Genomic DNA, 16476 nt, shown 5'->3' on the forward strand with positions numbered 1-16476 from the left:
AAGTCTCCAGTTTCACACCTTAGAGGTAAATCTGTTCCTTTCAGTTTTCTGTTAGAGCAAAAGTCTCCTTTAGACTTCGCAGCTGGCCTTTGAATTGCTCCACATCACAACACACAGTTGTTGACTGATTCCCTAACGGTATAATCCATCATGTTTTGTTTTATTTTGCTCATTTGCCCTTGTTCCCATGACAGCATTTTTGTCAACTTCTGCAAAGAAAAGTTTATTCTCATTTCTGTCTGTCTGATGTCACTGGTGGTGATTCGCTTCTTTTGCATAAAAGGTCACTGTACAGAAGTCATTTCTTGCTGGGATGCATACGTCTTATTTGGTAGAAGATATATTTTATTTTACCGGCATGCAAAATATATACATTTGTGTATCCTAGCATATTCAGAGCTCTATGGTCTTGGTTGTATTTGATATATTTGTCATGATTATGCTTAATCTTACTTGCTTAAATCTATTAATCACTTTCAGATTTTGAACTCCAAATGACTGCTGTACAATTATAAATATTTACATGTAAAACATTATTAGAATCGTTAATACCAAATCAGGCTATTCTGTGCTTTCTCTCTCTCTCTCTATCTCAGTGGAGGGAGGGACTTCAGCAGCTCTTTGTTTGCAGTCAATGCTTTCTGCCATCTCACACAATCACAGCCCCACTAAGGACCATGCAATTAGTGCTTTTCCCTTACAACATAAACATCCACACATGCAAGGAACAAGCTCTGTGTTTCTAAAAAAATGATTTAAAAAAAAAACCCGGTTTAAGGCGCTGTAAGTTTTATTTTATGAAACAAGAGACACACAAAGGACTGTTTCAAGCCCTAAGAGAGCTACAACAAAGAGGCCCTGCCCACTCATACAAGCCACGCCCACTCAAGGGTCTTTTAAGGAGAAGCTGTATTCAAGCAGCTGAGACCAAGGAGGGGATTTGAGTTCAGTAAAACCAAGCTACACAAAGAAGGGGTTCGGTTTTAGTCCACAGGCTGGAAATCAAACGTCAGAAACGTGTAGTCTAAACAGTTGAACGAAATGAAATCTAAAACCATAAAATGTTTGAAAAGATTGAAAGACAACCGTATATTATTAATAATAATAATAATGATTTAATGTAATATGTGTTTTTCCAGTTGTCATAAACTACAGACTGTCCTTTATGTTCATACTGTCCTTATACTTAATTATAGAATAAAAGTAGTGCTTGTGAATCGACATTGTGAATTATGTGGGTTAAATTGTTATCATTCAGCTGTTATAAAATGTGCCGGAAAAATATATTTTTTCCGCATATCGCTTTGTTTCCTTACTTGTTGTTTTTGGCGTCACAGTGAAGCTAGACGTAGGCGGAATATCTCTCGGTTCCGCCGGCGTGCACGCACGCGCGCGCTCGAGTCTCCGACCTTTCCCCCAGTTCATGAGCGCCGAGTTCACCGGGTTTACACTGACACCGCTGACTCCTGCGTTACGCCCCCCAACAGCCACGCACCCTCTCTCCACCAATCAGCTCTCGATCACGTCCTGATCACGCGCTGTCTTCGCGTCCATTGGTCCACATTTGCTACACCTTTGTTTTTGATTGGTAACATGTTACCACCCGCCAGACTGTTCTGAATTTTGTTTCTGCTTTTTTTTTTCTTCTTCCTCCGTTCCTGATTCACTCAGCTGAGGTTGGACCTTGCAGTAAAAAAAAGTGGTTACACTTATGAGCCCTGGGTCTGTTGGACGCTTGTGTCGCGCTTTTTGTTTCCTCTCACTGCTGTTTACAAGGTGTTTTGCTCCACATGCCGACCTTAGCTTCAGACCAGGTAACTTGGTTTCTTTTTAATTGACAATTCTTAATTGCGTCTTTTCACTTTTATCAGTTTTGCGCAATGACCCTGTCGTAATGATGAGTTGAAGCATAAAACTTTAATGTTTGGTTTCAAGTTTTTTCTTTCTTTCTTTCTTTCTTTCTTTTTTTTTAGTGATGGACTATTAAATCAGTTTTACTCATGTTTATGTATTTATTTGCAATTGCTCATCATTGGCATAGCACTTAAGATTGTCTTCATCGTGCATGTCATTGGACTTGTCTTATGTTTTTCTATTTTTTGTTGTTGCATTGTATAAAACTATGCAGACTAAAAGCATTTGCCGCAATCAGTGTTGTGCATCATGACCTTTTAATGATGAGACAGACGCAGTGCTCTGGGAGATAACAGCACGTTCTCTGAGCCCAGTTTGTATCTTTGTTTGAACCCATTAGGGAGGTGATTGTTTAATTAAACCACTTTATTATTACCAATTTGTGTGCACAAACTGTAGCCTGTGGAGGCGGGGGCTTTAGTTTCATAACATCACGCCCCGTTGGACGGTATGCTTTATAAACTGGCTTTAGGTGTCCCTTCTTTTGTGGAGGCTTTGTTAGAAAGAAAAGGAGGACTACTGTGAATTGTACTTCCTCATGTGGGTGTCCACCCTCGCTAACCAGAGTTTAGTTAGACGCACGTCACTCTTAAGGCTATTTTTGGGCGATGGGAGGTTCCCAGAAGACCTCATAGCTGGAGGGGCTAAAACACTTGGGCCCCTATCTATCTATCTATCTATCTATCTATCTATCTATCTATCTATCTATCTATCTATCTCTCTCTCTCTCTCTCTCTCTCTCTCTCTCTCTCACACACACACACACACACACACACACACACACACACACACACACACACACACACTCACTCACTCAATGGCAGCATCTCTGTGCAGCTCAGCATTCAGCAGATGCTTGATAAGCAGCTACAAAGCCCACTTTCAGTACTGTCGGTAGAATTGACCAGAGCAATAAGTAAAATGGGTGCAAGTTGACTGGTATGGGATAAAGAAATGGAGACTGATGATGCTGTTAAAAGTCTGCAGCAGTACAGATGTCACAGGAGCTCTTATTCCTTGGCTGATGAGCAAATGAAACAAACACACACACACAAAATTATCTCTGGTAATTGAATCTTTTCTTAACAATCACACGAAGCCAGCTCGCAGCAGTAACAACACTTATTTGTTTTTAAGCCTTTTTTCTGATCATATGCATGTTTTACTTGAATTATTTTTTCCCAGAGCAGCTACGTGGGAATCGGTGACGTGATGATGGAGAGGAACAGGTACAATGCTGGGAAGCCCTGCACCTCCACTCTGGAGTATCATGACCTTGAGGCAGCTGAGGCTCTGGTGTGCATGAGCTCCTGGGTTCAGAGGTCACACAAAGCCCGCCCACTTACCCCAACCTCAGACTCCTGTGACTCGCTTAGTCTACACCCTGAAACCCTGGAGTCCCCCAAAGATCTTGTGTCCCTCTCTTCACTAGTGAGTTTAAATAAGATGAAAGATTCATTCAGATTCAGAGTTATTCAGATTTATTTTGATTGTTGTTTGTTATATTCACAGCCTAAATTACTGTGTAGTACAGAAGTTTATTATTATTATTATTATTATTATTATTATTATTATTATTATTATTATTGTTTCTACCACTACTATTGTTGTAGCTGTTGTATTTTATGAGAACTTTGGATCTGGCAAAAAAATGATGATAACTATCAGCAATCATGGGTTTGCATAATACAGTATATGCACCCTGCAACAACTCTAAATAAATTGATGACAAATGAATTGTGTGTTTAGTTTTTGTGTACTTCCCCCAAAATTGTGGCATCATTATTTATACCAGTACAGCATGTAGTAACATTGTTTATAATTTCCTTGTCATGCCATATCAGCATGCTGTCACTGAAAAGTGGAGTGAAAAAGATGAAATGAAAGTGTGGCTAACATAAAACTGGCATAGTTCACATGCTAACCTCCTCTTCTACCCTACTAGTGCATGACCCCACCACACAGCCCCAGCTTTGCTGAGACCCCAACCACGACTTCTATCATCGGCACCATGCCTCCTCTGGCCTGCTCGGGCAGTAAAACAAGTGTCTCACTGCCCAGAATGTGCCCTGTCTTGACCAACAAGACAGAAGGGCCTGGCAGTCTACAGGCTGGAATCACTACATTCCTTCCAAACCCAATTCCACCTCAGCCATCTGAGCCTGGCTCACAATGCAGGGCCACTAGTGTGATACGACACACTGCAGACACGTCTCTGGATTATCACATTAGCACAGGACTGGAGTGTCCTGTGTCGTCAGAGAGCCCTGCTCAACAGACTGAGTTCATCTCTGATTCTACAGCCCAGATCAACATCCTGACTGACTCACAGACATACATTAGTGCTACAAATTCTGCTGTGGATGTGGAGAGCACTGCCCCCTCAGCCAACTCCACAAGCCTTTCCACTTCCATATCACAAGTCGCTTCATCCATGCCTCAGTCTCCCATAACTAGTCCAGTTTTGTGCCAGGTATTTCCTGTGAACGGGCAGACTGGAATCATCTCTGCCTTTGTTCAGACCCACGTTCAAATGCAGAGCCCTGGGCCAAAGTCCATCCTTTCCCAGTCCACCTCTTTTTCACAGCCTCTACTAATGGGTCCTTCAATGGCTCAGGGTACAGTGATGCTTGTAGTCCCTCAGACATCAGTGTCACCAACTCCGCCATGCCAACAAAATGTTGTGACCGTTGGCAACACCAAGCTCCTCCCCTTGGCCCCTGCACCAGTCTATATACCTTCAAACCAGAATGGGGCCACCACACACACCGACTTCTCTCGCAGGCGCAACTATGTCTGCAGTTTCCAAGGATGTAAGAAGACATACTTCAAGAGTTCTCACCTCAAAGCTCATCTGAGAACCCATACAGGTGGTTAAATTAAACACTTTTTTCCAGCTTTTACTGTGACTCAGTATACAGGGATGCCTAGAGATGGCAGAAAATGTATAAAAAACATAAATAAATACTTATTTAAATATTACATTAAAAAAAAAAAAAAAAAAAAAAAAAAAACCTTTTATAATGACCATCAATTTATTGTGGGAACTCACGATCTCTCTCTCTCTCTCTCTCTCTCTCTCTCTCTGTGTCTCTGTCTCTCTTGTTCTCTCTCTCACACTTACATTAATTTAAATTTTCTAGCTAAAACAAACAAATAAATAAATACTTTAAATAAAGCTAATACTTCAGCTACTTAAAAAAAAATTCTTTATGCTTTTGTTCTGATCATGACTAATGATGTTTTTGTTCTTCAGGAGAAAAACCTTTCAGTTGTCATTGGGATGGCTGTGACAAAAAATTTGCACGATCTGATGAGCTTTCCCGGCACCGCCGCACTCACACAGGTGAGAAGAAATTTGCATGTCCTGTGTGTGATCGACGTTTCATGCGAAGTGACCACTTAACCAAGCACACTCGCCGTCACATGACCACCAAGCGCTCTGCAGCATGGACCACCGATGTGCGTGAGCTGAACAAGACATCCTCTACTCAGCGTCCATCATCACAGTCTTCTGTCGCCCTCAGTGTCCTCGTACCTGCCTCAACCTAGGCCTAACCAATATGGCCACTCTTTCACCTCAGGACAATCTCCCTCCCACTGACCATTGTACAGGGGAAACATGAAAACCAAGGCTGCTACATATCCATGTACATAAAACAGACGGTTGCACTGGATTTCTTTTCCTACCATTTGTTGTTGTTTATAAGGACCTTTTTCTTTTTTTACATATAAGTTATGTCTCCCAAAATGTATGCACTTCATTTGCCAAAGTCTTGTTGGTTCATGTTACATTATTCTATGCCATTGTATATTTGTACATAAATGTAACTATCTATATGAATGTAATGTGTATTCCAACGTGCATTTATTGGCAATATATAAATAAATGTTAAGTTTCTGTCAAATGAACAGTATTCTTATCTGTGATACTACCTATTATCTTACTTTGAATATTATTTAATGGCAATTCAAATAAACGTTCATGTTTATGTAGTATTCTGAGTTTCCTTTCATGAAGTGAAATTATATTTAAATATGTTTAATAGCAGCAAGACATAAAAATGTTCTACCCAGTGTAAATGTCTTACACAATAAAATAGTATAAATTGATCGGAAAAACATGGCGAAATATCGTGAAAAAACACCGACATGGAGAGAAAACCAAAATAATAATTTTCGGTTATGCAAGTCCGGTTATACAAGTGGACGCACTTACACAACAGTGCGAGCGCCGGTCTCCCTTTAACACCCAGTAACAAACTCTACCCAATCACAGATCGCGTTCAAGGGCGCTTAGTGGGTGCGACCAATCACAGAGATCTGTGAACCCTAATGAACTGACTGATTTGTTGATATCATGCCCGCCTATTTGCCTTACTGACCGATATTCTCAAATGGACAAATAACATTGAATACATAGAAGGCATAGTGAACATGTTTAGTGCACTAGTGTATTATTTGTATTTACCAAGCACAGATAAAAACATTAAAAAAAGTTAAATAAATAAATAAACAGATTTAATAATAATAATAATAATAATAATAATAATAATAATAATAATAATAATAATAATAATAAATGAGGCACCATTAAGGCCTAGGGCAGGGTCACAACATATTTTTTTATTTTGATCCCAAAAAACGTTATAAAGTTAATAAAGAATTGACAAAAATGTAAAAGCAAATGAAACCAAGAAGTATATGGATTGAACGACGCTTTTAGATTTAGAAGTTTATATTTTGAATTCAACGATGACAAGAAACTTTGAAGCTGTTTATATGTTTGTGGGTGTTTTTGTGCTACACATAAATAGTGTGTTTCACCCTACATGTGTTAATGTGTGTGTGCTGCACTGTGCATTTACAACAGTAACGTAAAGTATAAGGTCTGTGTTGGACAAAGGTGATAAGATAATAAGAATTTATTTTTTTTAAATCCATATTTGGCTTTAGCCTATAGTTTGGCCTTAAAAGAAAATACATCTAAGCTCTTCACAAAGCAAATGTGATCTATATATATATTCATTCTGTGTATATGTGGCTGGTTATGCTATTTAAATGTATACTTAATTGATAGCGGTATTTTGATTGATGCAGATATCAGAGGAGGGGCTTAAGATTTAAATCATGAGGTGCTTTATTGGTAATAATGAAGATCAGTATGTCAAACTTTAGTGAGGTGCGACCCCTGCTGTTTCCCCACTACACTACCCACTACGTGTGCCAACATTTATGTCTTATGGTATAAATCGATTTAAGGCCTGTACACTCGATATATTCATCATAACACATGGATTTATGGTTTACAAAGATGTCATTGAGAGCCTACTAATATTATTTAGACTTGTGCTCAGTTGATTCTTTGGGATGTGATGTAACAACTTCAAATTTAGCAGACACCCTTATCCAGATTGACTTGCAATATATTTCAATTCATACAACTGAGCAATTGAGGGTTATGGGCCTTGCTCAGGTGACTAGCAGTAACAGCTTGGTGGTCCTGGGATTCAAATTCTGACCTTCCTGTCCATAGTCCTACGCCTTAACCACTAGGCTGGAAGAACATCATTTTGAAGTAACTGTGATTTCTTTCACTATGGATTTCAGGTCTACAGACAGCACAACTATCATTCAAAACCAGCCCAAGCCGGTTTCAAGATATAATTTAATGTAGTCTGCATAAAAGAGAAGCACTGTTTAAAAACTCATAACCCACAACCCACAGTGGAGAAAGAGTCACGTATGAGTTAGAAAAGAGTCTACAACTATGTGGGAAAACTGTAATAAAGCTACCTTATAAAACTTTATAAATTGATCAAACCTCATGCCTTGATACATACATGTACATACAATCTAAAACAACAGAGTTAAAAATCTTGTCAATTGCTTTATACAATATACAGTATAATATAATAGATTTGGACACCTGACAATCACACCCATATGTGATTCTTTCCCAAACTGTTGCCTAATAATTCCAGTAAACATTTCCTTCACTGGAACAAGCTGCACAAACCTGTTTTATCATGCCAATACAAATGTGTATTTAAAGTTAGCTCTATGAAGTCATGCTTTGCCAAGCCATGTGGAAGAATTTGAGTGACCTGCGCAGAGCCTTGACCTCAACCCTACTGTACATCTTTGGGATGAACTTGAACTCTGATTGAACTTCACCTTTTTGGTTTGACTTGAGTGCCTGTTCGTACTAATGCTCTTGTAAAAACAATGCTGACTGAACACAAATCCACACAGCCATGAGACAAAATGGGAAGTGATAGCTCAGTGGTTAAGGTGTTGGACTACTGATCAGAAGGTTATGAGTTTTACTTCCAGGGCCAACAAACTGCTACTCCTGGGCCCCTGAGGAGGGCCCTCAACCCTCGATTACTCAGCTGTATAAATTAGATAAATGTGAGTTGCTCTGGATAAGGGTGTCTGCTAAATACCATAAATGTAAAATCTAGTGAAGTATCTTCACAAAAGAGTTGCGGTTATTATAACAGGAAATGAGGGACCAACTCTATGTCAGAACATATGGTTTTGGAATGGCCAGATATGAGTTTGATGGTCATATGTCAATATACTTCTGGCTATGTATCGTATGTTCAAAAGGGAGCTGGAAAGTTTCATATCCATAAATGTAAGTGTCTGAAAAGAAAACAATTATCCACTTTAAGCTGGAAATGAAAACTTATTTTGAAACTTTAAAAGGACTTACAAGCTGAAAAGCTGTCAAAACTATGGACTTTTACAAGGCTGTTTTCTAAATTAATGGTATTGCTCAATACACCTTCTTTGTATTTTCTATCCCTTTATACCATGTTACTATTTTAATATTTGAACATTATGGCATTGCATTTTGTTATCTGTTATCATTTGTTATTGAAACGATAAAATGTTCAAAAGGGAGCCATTTTGGATTCAACCCAATAATTTTTTCGACCTGTATTTTGGTCCTCCAAACACTGTGGGGAGCTGATCCTGGGGTAAAGACACACTGTAGCTCTCACATCACCTCTTGCTTTCGTGGCTGCAACTCGTTGGATCCGCCTTTTTGATTATAGGTGCAGGAAAATAAGCCTAATAAGATTATAACTTAAATAACGCTTATTAACAGATTGTACCTAAACAGTAATGGTGTAATAAGTTGTTTTAATCCTCTGTCTATGGATATGTAAAAAAAAAATATAAAATCTTAGATGTACTACATTCATTTCTTAATATTCAGCTTTAAACAGTACAGAATGTTATACTTCAGTCATTTATTGTTAACATTAACAGTTCTTACAATAAGCAACAGCAGTATAAATAGAAAACTTTTACGTTTGTGGCAGCTGGATGTTAATAACACTTGAGTCCTGTTGCAGATAGACTTTTAATAAACAACACCTAAGATCTACAAACAAGTTCTTGATAATAGTGAGTGTGTGTAGGAGAAATGTGGTTAAGGATATTTTAAAATCCAGCACTGAATCTGGCGGGAAAACTCTGTAGGAATGTTTTGTTACACTCCAGAAAAAGGTATTTTCGCTTCATGTTTTAAGAATTATTATAATGCCTCGTTTATAACCTGCTATCATGAGCTGTAGATAGATAGTTTATTTTTATTTGTATAAGTGTTATTTATTCCTGTTCGTGTTCATACATATGCAGAATTCGAGTGTGTTCCTACTTACTGTTCTTACTACAGCCCTTTAACATCATTTGACCATTAACAGTAAAATAAAAAGATGCGCTTTAAACAGTTTAGTCTGTGATATTTGGTAAAAGCGCGCCAAATATTTGTTCAAAACACTAAACTGACAAAAACTTTAAATTTCCCGCAATTTGTTGATGACGTTGAGGCGTCTGATTGGCTGGCAGCGTCAACGGAATTAAAGATCCAGAGCTCGAGCTTAGTTCTGATTGGCTGACGGATAACCCGCCAAGAACGAAATAAAAAGAAGCAGCTGGAGCAGCTTCAGCCAGTCTTTTCCCTCCATTGTACAGGCTTCGCATCTTTTATAATTTATTTTATCTTCATTTTTTTTTTAAAAAAAAAGTGCTCCTTTTTATTTGCTTTAAACGCAATGATGCTGTCTACGCGCTCACCTCTTAAAAACAAGAATGAAAACGTTTCTGCTAAGTTTGGGAGCATGTCTCTGGGAGATAAAGAAAACACAGTAAGTGAACATCCAAATACAACAATTTACTGCATTATATAAGTTTGTTCATCTTTATTGTACGAAATGTTTGAGCTTTTGTCGAATCAGAAGCTGAGGGAAATAGTTAGAAGTTTGTAAACTTGTTTGTTTACTGATATATTGACTCATCATAATGCTGTTTTTGTTCTCATGCAGCCACCGAGTTTGAACTCCACACGAATTTTAGCTTCCAAAACCGCGCGTAAAATCTTCGAGGACCCTGAGGTGGGTAAACTTACCCTGTTTTAGAGTTAACCTGGTTAACTTCACCTAGTTTTCATAGCTTGTTTATTCAACACGTTCTAAACAATGATATTCCTGTCACGTTTTTATCCTTTAAACTGTTGATACAGCTAAACACGGTAAAAGGTTACAGAGCTGACAAAGCTAACAGCTGACATTTTGGCGGTAGGAATGCTAACAGGCTAACTAGCTAGCCTATTGTGTTTAAAGCAAACAGTGACCTCAATCAGTAACTAACTGATATGAACTATAGAATATTGTATAGAGTTAAAAACAAAAGCTATTTTATTTTAGTTTCATTGCAGGCAAAATGACCTGTACTAGGAGAGCATGATTAAACTGTACAAGTCAAGAAGCTTTTTATTGTCATTTCAACCATATATAGGTGAGTCAGTACACGGTGAAATTAGACAACGTTTCTCCAGGATCATGATGCTACATAAAACAAATACAGAGCTAAGGACTTAGTAAGTTAGTCCTAGTCAAATAAAGTGCATCTGTGCAACCTGGTGCAAACACTGCAGGAGAAAATACAGAAAGACTGTGCAAACGGGACAATACACAAAAACGGCTAAAGATTATTTTTTTGAATCTTCCCTTTTCTTCCCACTAATGGCTAATTGAATATTGAAGGCAAATTTACAGTTTAATCATGCTCTCCTAGTACAGGTCAAGTCAAGAAGCTTTTGTCATTTCAACCATATAGCTGTGGCAGAACACAGTGAAATGTTTCTCCAGGACCATGGTGTTACATAAAACAGACAGCTTAGGACTTAAGTAAGTTGGTCCTAAATACATAAAGTGCATCTGTGCAAACAGGACAATACACAAGACAATACACAAAAACCGGCTGACCAGTGTAAATACTGTATGTTCTAACAATATTATGTGTATGGAAATACAGTAATACCTCGATACGAGTTTGATTTGTTTCGTAACCTTGCTCGTTTCTCAAGCTTGTAACCCCCATTTAAATTAATTGAAATCCCATTAATCCGTTCCAGCTCGCAAAATTCCACTCCAGTTTTGATTATGAAAAATGTACAGTACATGTATTTATAAATGACAAATATTGTATAAAAACAGTTATAAGAGTGTTTAAAAAAAACTCGTTTTGCTATAAAGTGTTATTTATCTTGGAGATCAGACGACTTGAGCTAACGGAAGATGCGCATGGATGTTGAGGGAGGAGTAAACAGGCGGAGGAATTACACTTTCACTTTTGTTCACTTACTCGCTACTCTACACTCTTAATGCTACTTTACACTTAAATGGAACTTAACTGAATTTCACTAAAATTAACGAACTTAACTGAAATTCACTTAACTTAATTGTTACAATTTCTGTTTTCTTTACATTACTTTTGCTTAATTTTCTTCATCGCTTTTCTCTTCACTTGTTTTTGCCTTTTTTGTCACTCTTTCCTCACTAACATCTGGTCGTTTTAATAGAAACCTGTCAGTGGAGGTTTGTTTCTTCCTTCCTTTTAAAATGTTTTGGAAATGTGTAAGGCATGTCATTAAACAACGCTGATGCACGCAGCCTCTTTGCGACTCTCCACAGGAGATTAATGACTTCTGGTTTATCGGCCGTCGTGTGCAGTTTGAAGGCGGCTTAACAGAGTGAGACACAGGAAGCTGAGGCGGGGGAAACAGAACATGTGGTTGTTGGGGATCTTTGTTTCGGCGGTGGTGGCTCGGATGCTCGTGTCTCAAATGTGCTCGTATCTCAAGGCAAAAATTTGGTCGAATCACAGCTCTTATCTCAAAAAACTTGTATGTCAAAGCACTCGTATCTCGAGGTATCACTGTACTGGAATGAACGCATCAGCTAGATATTGCTATAATACTAGTTAGATATGTAGAATCAATTGTTGCTCCTGTTAAAATGAAGATTTCTCACATTTTGGGAAAGGTTGACGACTCCCTCCTGTAAATCAACATTATAGCATTCTTTGTCGAGTCTGAACCCTCCAATGTCTTTATTGGTCTTGAGTCTTTTTCTCTCTTGTTTCAGGAGAAGCTAAAAACCAAAACAGAGGAAGAGCCTCTCCTGAAGGAAAATCCACGTCGCTTTGTCATCTTCCCTATTCAGTACCATGACATATGGCAGATGTACAAGAAGGCTGAGGCCTCTTTCTGGACAGCTGAAGAGGTATAGATCTTGTTTGAAATGGGTCCAGGTCCATTGTGCCTTGAAGATTTTCTTAATGCTGATGTGGTGTTTCTTACATGCCCCTTCTCTCTCTCTCCCTGTAGGTTGACCTCTCCAAAGACCTTCAGCACTGGGATTCCCTAAAGGATGAGGAGCGATATTTCATTTCTCATGTGTTGGCGTTCTTTGCGGCAAGCGATGGCATTGTCAATGAGAATCTGGTGAGTTTTTAGAGTCCACTTTGCATGTATTTCCAGTTAAATTGGGGTTTTGAAACATTCTGACTGCATTTTGTTTGACACTAGGTGGAGCGCTTCACCCAAGAGGTCCAAGTGACTGAGGCACGTTGTTTTTATGGGTTCCAAATTGCCATGGAGAACATTCACTCTGAGATGTATAGCCTGCTTATTAACACGTATATTAAGGCTCCTGCAGAGAGGTACATTTTCTTAAATCCATGTGCTAGGAGGGCAATGATGAGACGCGCAGGGGTACGGACCTCAGCTGATAATGGGAGCTGAGTGCTGGTGTCTGACTTCAGATTAGTAGGCATGTGGTCAACTGACTGATGGACACCAGCATGAAACTGTCGCCTTTCCTGAGCCCTTGCTGTCAAAATTTAAAATGTCTGTCTGTTGTGGAGTTTTGTGACTATTTTAGTTTCTCCCCCTCTTCCATCTACAGGGAGTATCTTTTCAATGCCATTGAGACTCTTCCATGTGTGAAGAAGAAGGCTGACTGGGCCTTAAATTGGATTGGCAACAAAGATGCCCAGTATGGTATGTCACAATAACTTGGTCTTGTTTTTTAAAATGGGGGAAGTTATACCTCTAATGGTGGGTTTTATTATAGTAAATCTGTACTTGCTGTTTCTCTTAATTAGGTTTGCTGATGGACAAGCATAATGTGGAAGCTTGTAAAATGACTAAAATCTATAATCCTGCTTGAAGCCATGGGAGGTTTTTTATAACCTTTTGAGTTAATGTAATATGAACTCCTTTTCTGCAGGTGAGCGAGTGGTGGCTTTTGCTGCTGTAGAGGGAATCTTCTTCTCTGGTTCTTTTGCTGCAATTTTCTGGCTAAAGAAGAGGGGCCTTATGCCAGGGCTCACCTTTTCCAATGAACTCATCAGCCGAGATGAGGTAGCTGGAAGTCAATGCATTGCAAACGGTAGCCATTTTGAATGCTGTTAGTGTACAGTGAACTAATTAATGTCTTGGATTTCAGGGTCTTCACTGTGACTTTGCCTGCTTAATGTTCAAGCATTTGGTGAACAAGCCATCAGAAGCAACGGTCAAGAAAATCATTGTGAATGCAGTTCAGATTGAGCAGGTATTTACATGCAGGTGCACATAAGCTTGGTGTATTCTGAATTGTTCTTCAAAGGTGCTGATTTTTAACTTTTTTCTCTTTTGTGGTCTACAGGAATTCCTGACCCAGGCACTACCAGTTAAACTGATTGGCATGAACTGTGACTTGATGAAACAGTACATTGAATTTGTGGCAGACAGACTGATGTTGGAGCTGGGCTTCAACAAGGTAATGACATTTTAAGATTGTTGTATGAAACGGCTTTTCAGTCTTGCTTGAAATTCAAGGCCTCTTCATACTTGGTCAGTTCCTGGATCTCAAGCCACAAAAATAGACAGAGAGCCAGAATTTGCTGTGGGACTGGATTGAAATTGAACAAATTTGAGTTGTCCTGAAATTGGTCACATTCAGACCAAGTTCTCTGGGAACTGAAATGTAGAGTTCTGTATACTTGCCTAACCAAGCAGCACTGAAACATTTGTTAAATTAACAATGTGTAGCTAAAATGTTCTGGCCTTTTGCTGTGGACCTGATTTGTTTGAGGCTGGCTAACAGTTCTGTATTTTTATTTCTTTTTAGATCTATAGAGTAGAGAACCCGTTTGACTTCATGGAGAACATTTCTTTGGAGGGAAAGACAAACTTCTTTGAGAAGAGGGTAGGAGAGTACCAGCGTATGGGTGTTATGTCTGGGCCCACAGACAACACCTTCCGGCTTGATGCGGACTTCTAGCCTGTGAGGAAATGGACACTTAAACATTAACACTTGAAGAGGTGCTGGTCCCTTGACAGCCTCCATATTTTGAATTCACATTGTATATGAATTTTAAATAAGTTTTTTTTTCTTTTCTTTTTTTAAAAACGTTGGTTGTATTGTTTTGGTGTTGCAGTTGGGATTTTTTTTTTTTTTTTATTATTTATAGCTTGCACAAATGCCATGTTTTACTGCTTCTCCTTTCCCTTAACCCAGCCCTCTTGTCTTATCCAACTGTTTCTTCTGAATTCTGTAGTTAATGTAAATAAAATTATGATGTAAAAGTAAGATTGTCTTGTACTTGTTCTTGGAAAGAATGATTTCATTTATAGAATGAATGTGACCAATTTAAAACCTTGAACCACAAAATGCTTGTTTTCTGATGTCTGTACTGACTGACACCTGAGTAAAATAACACCCTTAATTCCAAACGCAGCTAAGATGTTAATCATTTAACCTTTTTTTTTTTTTTTTTTGAGCGGGTTTGGCTGGAGGCTTCTATTGAGTTACTAGGCTGGCAGGGCCACAGCACTGTCCAGTTTGATGCTTTCTATTATCAAATGTTAACCCACACTTATTTATTGCTGGGTCAGCAGTGTTTAAATTGCTGAGTTGATCAGAGAGAGCATGCATGCATGCATTAAACCAGGGTTGCCGTAGCCGGAGTGTTTTGTTGGCATTACAAGGGGTTTGTGTTGCTATGATATGAAATTGGGTTAAAAGTGAAAAGCTAAAACTTCCAAAACGCAACTATTCTTAAATTTATAGTTCCACAGAATTAGTATACAGGGCATTACTCATGGATTCTTTCATTGTGATGGTTCTTGGCATGTTAAAAATAAAATGTCATTGGGTACTTTTTTGAATAAATGGTCACTTCAGTTCCTTGAAGTCTTGTAAAATCAAGTGATGTGTTTCCAGTAAATGTAAATCACAAGCATCTATGCACAGAGCAGGCAACAAAAGCATTGCATGAACATTCGCGCTCACACTAACAAGGCCAACCCCATCCCCAGCAACAAGTGAAAAGTTTCACTTAACTTTAGCCTCTCAGGAGGTACTTATAGCAAAGAATGTAGGTTAAATGGGTTCTTCTAAAAAAATGTGACTGACAAAAATATAGTACTAACTAGCTTTCGTAGGTAAAAGGGCATGTGTTGTAGATATTTTTCCTTTAACAATTAGTAGATAAATCTGTAATACAGAAACATTGCATGGAAATTTCCAAAGCCCTTAACGTATTTATAGCTGTTGTTATCTAGGGCATTCATGGCATGAGCTGAAGAAGCCAAACGTCCTCCCCCATCTAAGGGTTAGAAACACGTACTTCACATGTGCGGACATACACCTGTACAAACAGAAGGTACACAACAACCATTCCCTTCCTGCATAATTTCAGACCAGAAATTCTATTTTACCTCATTAAATCTCAAGTCTCACTGAATAAATGTGAAACCTATATGTATTAATAAATATCCATTTAGGTATGAGTCTATAACAATTTAAAGATGTATTGAAAAATAATAAACAGCTTTGATGTCACTTGCTGATGTCTGTTTTCCACTGGAAGGCTGAATGTCCTAAAAGAACTTTGAGAACACAATGCCAACTTCTACAAATCATAAATGAAAGGTGTTCTGGAGCCAGTGTGTCCGTCTCTGTGTATGCAGTAACTGACTGCAGTATAATGAGGAATATTTATGTGGATATTCCTGATTAGCATGCCTGTCAGTATTGTGTCATCTTAGAAGTTTATGCTTCTGATGACAGCTGCTTCAACTGACAACAACACACAATTGCCCTTGTTGAGACCATTTGTCACTGGTGATGACTCAAAAAAGGGAATGTATAAACGATTTGGGTCTGTGCTGTAGTAGCATAGTAAACTATATTGGACAGAATTGTATGTGAGGTA

The 16476-nt window shown here is 38.5% G+C and overlaps 2 protein-coding genes and 1 non-coding gene across 5 annotated transcripts; all 3 read left to right on the top strand.

The window, feature by feature from the left end:
• Positions 1–1632: 1632 nt before the first annotated feature.
• Positions 1633–5906, top strand: klf11a (Kruppel like factor 11a). 3 transcript variants are annotated; one of them, XM_060866417.1, is made up of 4 exons: positions 1633–1814; positions 3100–3345; positions 3860–4787; positions 5174–5906. In XM_060866417.1, the coding sequence occupies exons 1-4, from the start codon at positions 1791–1793 to the stop codon at positions 5464–5466; spliced, it is 1491 nt and encodes a 496-aa protein (XP_060722400.1). In that variant the 5' UTR covers positions 1633–1790; the 3' UTR covers positions 5467–5906. The 3 variants fall into 3 exon arrangements, with proteins under 3 accessions (XP_060722400.1, XP_060722399.1, XP_060722402.1); XM_060866416.1 differs by having other exon boundaries at positions 3860–4784; positions 5171–5906; XM_060866419.1 differs by having other exon boundaries at positions 1645–1814; positions 3105–3345.
• Positions 5907–9873: 3967 nt separating this feature from the next.
• Positions 9874–14849, top strand: LOC132843236 (ribonucleoside-diphosphate reductase subunit M2). The gene is made up of 10 exons (XM_060866420.1): positions 9874–10079; positions 10257–10325; positions 12360–12497; positions 12602–12718; positions 12803–12936; positions 13182–13276; positions 13506–13639; positions 13725–13829; positions 13923–14036; positions 14388–14849. The coding sequence occupies exons 1-10, from the start codon at positions 9987–9989 to the stop codon at positions 14538–14540; spliced, it is 1152 nt and encodes a 383-aa protein (XP_060722403.1). The 5' UTR covers positions 9874–9986; the 3' UTR covers positions 14541–14849.
• Positions 12965–13104, top strand: LOC132843752 (small nucleolar RNA SNORD94). Its single transcript, XR_009648279.1, has one exon. It is a non-coding gene; the product is annotated as a small nucleolar RNA SNORD94 (small nucleolar RNA).
• Positions 14850–16476: the final 1627 nt, after the last annotated feature.

Source organism: Tachysurus vachellii, chromosome 3 (assembly GCF_030014155.1).
Source record: "Tachysurus vachellii isolate PV-2020 chromosome 3, HZAU_Pvac_v1, whole genome shotgun sequence".
Classification (NCBI taxonomy): Eukaryota; Metazoa; Chordata; class Actinopteri; order Siluriformes; family Bagridae; genus Tachysurus; species Tachysurus vachellii.